The sequence below is a fragment of the Martes martes genome, assembly GCF_963455335.1.
Source record: "Martes martes genome assembly, chromosome: 5".
Classification (NCBI taxonomy): Eukaryota; Metazoa; Chordata; class Mammalia; order Carnivora; family Mustelidae; genus Martes; species Martes martes.
This window is the reverse complement of record NC_137892.1, coordinates 83,380,008-83,386,007: the sequence shown is the minus strand read 5'-3', so window position 1 is coordinate 83,386,007 and position 6,000 is coordinate 83,380,008. Positions and strand designations below refer to the sequence as shown.

Genomic DNA, 6,000 nt, shown 5'->3' with positions numbered 1-6,000 from the left:
TGGGATCATGACCTGAGCCAAAGGCAGATGCTTAATGACTGAGCCACCCAGGCACCCCTGGAACCACTTTTAAAGAGTTACTTCTGAAGAGTGACTTCATAGCTAAAGCTTAAAGCCCTGATGATATTAATTAGTCTTAAACAAACACTGTCTATTTACTTCCCATTGATACAGTAAGATTTAGGGTCTATAATCCAACTGCTGCCAATTGCTCAAGAGTGGTATTTGTTTTTTCTGTTCTGTGTAGCTATGCACATTTTCAATATCCTGAGTTATCAAGCTTTGACTATAGGAAAGTGCATTGGAAAGTGAAAGGTGTCTTGAAAAATGCAATGAGTCCCTTTAATTATTTTTTTTCACATTGATTCAGTAAAATGGTTCACTGTAAATGCGGCTCAGATCAGATATTTGCAGTATGATTTGTGTAACTATTGACTGCAGAATGACTGAATTTCAAGCTCACGTCCATGTGAATAAGCTGTGGGAATGAAACAATGAAATGATTATATGTGAATAATCATGTACATGTGGTACATATACGTCTGTACGTATGCCTGCTCTAAATAGCTAAAAAGAAGATAATCCAATGACTTAAATATCTTAATTTCTATATATAGACAAATAATAAAATTCTCATATGATGAAACTTCCATTACAAGTGCAAAGAGCTTTTTCCGTTTATTCAAGCTGATGGTTTGTTTTCACTCGTTATACAGGCCAGTGATTTGCTTTCTCTAAGGTAACTATTTTGAGGTGTTTTGTTGTTCCCCCAGCAGTGGGGATTAGTTCATCCTCAGCCATCTATACCAGTATTTTTCTCAGAAGAGTTTGCTAGGATTTGGGGATGCAGGCTGATGTTGAAAAGGGGATCTGCCGGGACGCCTGGGTGGCTCAGTTGGTTAAGCCGCTGCCTTCTGCTCAGGTCATGATCCTGGGGTCCTGGGATCGAGTCCCACATTGGGTTCCTTGCTGGGCAGGGAGCCTGCTTCTCTTGCTGCCTCTGCCTGCCTCTCTGCCTGCTTGTGTGTACTCTCTCTCTCTCTGACAAATAAATAAAATCTTAAAAAAAAGAAAAAGGGATCTGCCCTCGCACTCTGAGACTGCAGTTTGCGCGTCACATATGTATCGCAGTTTTAACCATTCTTTCCTTCACCAGTCGATCACCTCAGAACTGTGTTCAGCATTGATTACATTTTATCCTAATTGATCTTGAATATTTTACTGAGGTTTCAATATGGCAGGTATTGCATTATAATTCACATTGAATAAACGTCACCATTTAAAAGTGTACAGTTCAGCGCATTTTAGGATGTTACCAAATTGTGCAGTCATCATCACTATAATTCCAGAGCATATTCATCATCCAAAAACTAATCCCATACCAATTAGCAGTCACTCCCATCACCCCCTGGAAATCCCTAATCTACTTTCTGTCTGTATTTGATTTGTTTATTCCAGGCAGTTAATATAAATGGAATCATACAGGATGTAGCCTTTTCTGTTTTTTTTTTTCTTTCACTTAATGAAATGTTTTCAAGTCTCTTCTGTGTTGTAGCATGTATCAGTACTTCCTTTTAATGACCAATATTCCTGTGTATAGATTAGATACAGAGCTTTTTTTTAATCCATTCATTGCTTGATTGGACATTTGGGTGAATTTACTCTTTGGCTATTATGGATAATGTTGCTATAAACACTTTGCCCAGGTTTTTATGGTGGGAGTATGTTTTCAAATTTCTTGGATGTGATGCTTAAGAATGGTGGGTTTAAGGGCACACTCTACCGTTTACTAGTTCTGTGAAGTTACTTAACTTCTCTGTACCTCAGTTTCATGTATAGACTGTGGCTATTCATAGTACCCACCTCTCGTGTTTGTGAGACTTCAGAGAGCTGATACATGTCAAGTACTAAGGACCGTCCCTGGTACGTGTGGTTAGGTGTGAGCAAAAATTATCTATTATTCTAATATTTTGAGTTCCTTCATGATACATAGGGTTCATCCTCATTATTCCTATGATATCTAAGTTTAAAGGTTTATTTTTTATTTTTCTCCTTTAATAAAAAAGAGAAACAGAATTCCTTCGGGGTATCAGGGTCTGCTGATTTCAGACAAGCGTATTTTGAAATTGAAGGACGGATGTTTTGAGCAGAGGCTTGCCACCTCCAACTTGTCTTAATACAGCAACTTACAACATTCACCAGCCGGCGATACAATTTAGGGGGTACTTTTGTACTTAGTAACCTATTATTAATAACGCGGCTATAATAGTGTGGTCGTTTAAGACTCAATTCTGAAAAGCTGGGAGATAGCTTATTTCCACAGCCACTCTGTGATTGGCTTAGGCGCGACCCAGGTTGATTTTTTGATTGGCTCTCGCATGGAAAGGGGCTCAGCCTGAGCCAGTATTGCCAAATGTGTGGTCAACATGGCTCCACAATTGGCTTTCCTGGAAGTCGGCAGACACGTGGCTACCGCAGGCCGGAGTACGTGGGAGGACCTAGTTTTGCTGACCGCGAGAGGGCGCCGGCGTTCCCTCGTTGCTCAAGTCTCATTTCCCATAAAGCCTCCGAGTGACCAATCAACTGGCTGTCTCGATACCGCTTTCAAAGTCGGCGGGCCCTTTCACCAATCGTAAGGCAGATACCACCCCCAGCCTGAGGATTGATGGAAAGCTTCACCAATCATCTCATAGATCTCTGCGATCTCCGCCTCGCTCGCACGGGATTGACGATCCGTCCGGCCAATAGGGTACGCTCAGTCGGCGGGTGGATGAACGCGGCCCTCTGTAATGGCGGAGCGTGGCGGGGACGGGGGGGACGGTGAGCGATTCAACCCGGGGGAGCTCAGGTAAGGGGCTCTGCTCCCCCCCATATATTTCAGCACAGTGGAGTCCCAGGGGCTAGGCTTGTGGCGCGGAGATCCGCGGTGGGGGGTGGGCGGAGGAGCCGCGGCGGCTCGGGGCCAGGACCGCATGGGGTTGGCGAAGGGGGAAGGGGAAGGTGGCTTGAATGAGAGAGCCGGACCGGGGCTGGGCCGCGGCCTCCTGCGCCTTGTCCGGGCGCTCCCTGCGGTTTCCACGGGTCGCCCGCGCCCCTCGCGGCCTGCGGCCGGGGTCCGGCGTTCCCGCCTTGGGGCCCTGCCTCAGCCGCGTGCCGCCTCCGCCTCGGCCCCCCTCAGCCTTCTTCTCGGCCTCTCACTGCCGCGGGCCTGGTTTTCTTCCTCGACCGCCTACACTCCGTGCTGAACTGAACTCCCGGGGACCTCTCGCCACTTCTGGCCCAGCCTTCCCCATGCCCTCCGCGGCCCTCCGCGGTCTCCGCGTCCGCCCTGTGCCTTCATCCCCACATCGCTTGCTTTTCTGAACTTCCTGTGTGTTTCCGTTCTTTCTCTCCTCCTCGTATTCGTCCTGCCGCATTTGGGAATAACAGCAGTAGCAGCAGCCGTTTGTTATCGTGCTTCGGTGTGCCTTTGGAGTAGTTGCTATTGTCATTTTTCGGGCCCCTCCTCAGTTAAGTTACTTGCCCATCTTACAGGTGAGGAAACTGAACCCCGTAGAGGTTGAGGAAGTGGGACAGGGTCGTATTGGTGGAATTGTGGCTCCAGGGAGTGGCTTGAACCCAGGTGGTCAGGCTCCCGAGCCTGCAGTGTGGATCGCTGTTCCATTCTTCTGCTTACGCCATTGCCCTAAAGAGTGCAGTGACCTTTCTTCCTCTGGTATCTCAGTGCCTATGGAATTTGTAATTAAGATTTGGTACAGCAAGAGTGTCTCGATAAAGTAAAGTTCTTCAGTCAGTGATTTTTGAGGACGAGAGGTACAGAGCTTTATGTTTGTTTGGTACGTTTTCGCCCCCCTCCGCATGGGAAAAATGTCATTTCAGACGTTCAGCTTTCATTCTGAATTGTGCCATTGTCAGCATTTGAAAATGAAAAAGAGCACTGTAGGTTATGAGGACGCTTTGGTATCGTCTGGAGCTCAAGATGAAATTGTATAAAGAAGTGGGTATTGTTACTCAAGTTTTCAGGAAGAATGTCTTTTAAATTCTGAATTGTCACACACAAAAATCCTTATTTGACAGGAATAAAATCATTTCTTTCAGAGATGAATTTCAAATCCTTTAAACCCGTATGTACACTTTAGTAATGAGTGATCAAAGTGTATTGTCAGGGTGGTTGGATATTAGTGATAGAAAGTTTATTTCTGATTGTGATCTCAAGAGAATAGTTACTTCAGCTAGTCATATTGGGAACAATACTTTGCATTTTAGAGTTTTACAATAAGTAGCCTTTTCAGACTTTTTTTTGACAGAGATCACAAGTAGGCAGAGAGGCAGGCGGGGGAGGGGGCGGTTGGGGGGCGGTGGGGAGAAGCAGGCTCCCTACTGAGCAAAGAGCATGATGAGGGGCTCCATCCCAGAACCCTGAGATCACGACCTGAGCCGAAGGCAGAGGCTTTAACCCACTGAGCCACCCAGGGGCCCCTCGACTTTATTAATAGTAGCTAGACATTGTTGCAAAACTGATTTGAATAGGGTTTTTAATTAGGTGTTCTGTTGCACATATTTTATACCTTGGCCTCTTGGGTTGGAAGTTGCTTCCAGAGCGTATTGTAAAACTATTTCATTTAAATAAAACAATTTATTTTAGCATCTCAGGGTTTAAGAGGAAATTACCTGTTTATGCGGCTTCTTTGATAGAAATTGAGGCTTAGTTTTTGTATTAGTGTCCTTTATGTATATCATGGTGTGTCTGTCACAGCCCCTGGCAAATGAGGTGTTCAATGGATATATGGTAAATAAATGAATATAGGAGATTTAGAGATGATTTCCTTTTTGGACCTATATTTAGTGTGTCCTTCGTAACAGTCATTGACCTCTGTACCTGCTGGCAGTAGAGCCTTGAGCCAGACCAGAAACCTTTGTCCTCAAGGAGCTTCCATGCTACTTAAGATTGATCTAAATTCTGAATTAAACTAACCTCATCAAATGATCAGCCTACAAGTGTGAAGAGACTTATGCAGGGTCCTTGAGTAATTGGCAGGGTCTAGGTCTCCTCACAATCTTACCACTTAATTTGAATCCCATCAGTAGCATCTCTCTGTTTTTGCCCCTTCTATTAAAGTAATGGCAGCGTTGTCTTCACCACTGGGGACATTGCATGTCTGGACAAAATAGTTAGTAGGGTAGTACATGTGTTCTTGTAAAAAAAAAAAAAAATTCTCTATTCATATAAGTAGCCTTCTCTTTTTCCAAAAAGGTTGAAAGTGGTAGAGATGTAAATAACCCACAATAGACAGAATTTATTCAGAGATCCAAATGCCATCCATCCCTTAATGGTTGAGGACCATTAAGAAAACTTTTATAGAGTTGTATTTGTATAGATCATTTGTTTACTTTTCTATTAGTGCTTAATGTTTTATGACAAGGTGCTTGCAATCTCAGTTTCCTCAATTGTAAAATGTGAATAAAAATACAGGGGTCATACCATGGCCAGCTGCCTTAAAAAAATTAATTTTCTGTGCCATAGTTTTCTTCTTAAAAATGGTGCCAAACTTAACCTTATTGGGTTGTGGTGAGAATAAAATAGTGCCCATATTGTCCTTATAACTTGCTTGGTATGTAAGAAGTATCCAGTTTTCATTTCATAATAATATCATTATTAAACGAGTAATGCTTTAACAGTTACCAACACTGGGTTGCAGCAGTATACTAAGGGGAAATTATATACTATTGGGTAGAGATAATACAGAAGTAAACAAGTGAGAAATTTTTTATCATATCATATCTCTATCATAATTGAAAACTCAAACTGAGCCAGAGAGGGACTAGGAGAGGTTTGGGATGGGAAGAGTTTGAGGTAACATTTGAATGAGGCTGAATAATGAGGAGCCAGTTATGTAAACATTTTGGGAAAAGCCTGCTAGGCAGAGGCTTCATGGTAGTGACCTTTTGAAATACTTGATCAAAAAAGAAGACTGGAGTCTATAGAGAGGTCAAGTTATA

General features: G+C 43.5%; 1 protein-coding gene across 3 annotated transcripts in view; it reads left to right on the top strand.

Annotated features, from left to right (window-relative positions):
• Positions 1 to 2,738: 2,738 nt before the first annotated feature.
• TCERG1 (transcription elongation regulator 1) overlaps positions 2,739 to 6,000 on the top strand; it is a 63,879-nt gene continuing 60,617 nt past the window's right edge. For all 3 annotated transcript variants that reach the window (XR_013966812.1, XM_080803402.1, XM_080803401.1), the window contains exon 1: positions 2,739 to 2,848. Coding sequence is in view for 2 of the 3 variants with exons in the window: in XM_080803402.1 (XP_080659528.1) it covers positions 2,790 to 2,848 (59 nt within the window). In the remaining variant the exon portion in view is untranslated. The remainder of the gene's footprint in view (positions 2,849 to 6,000) is intronic.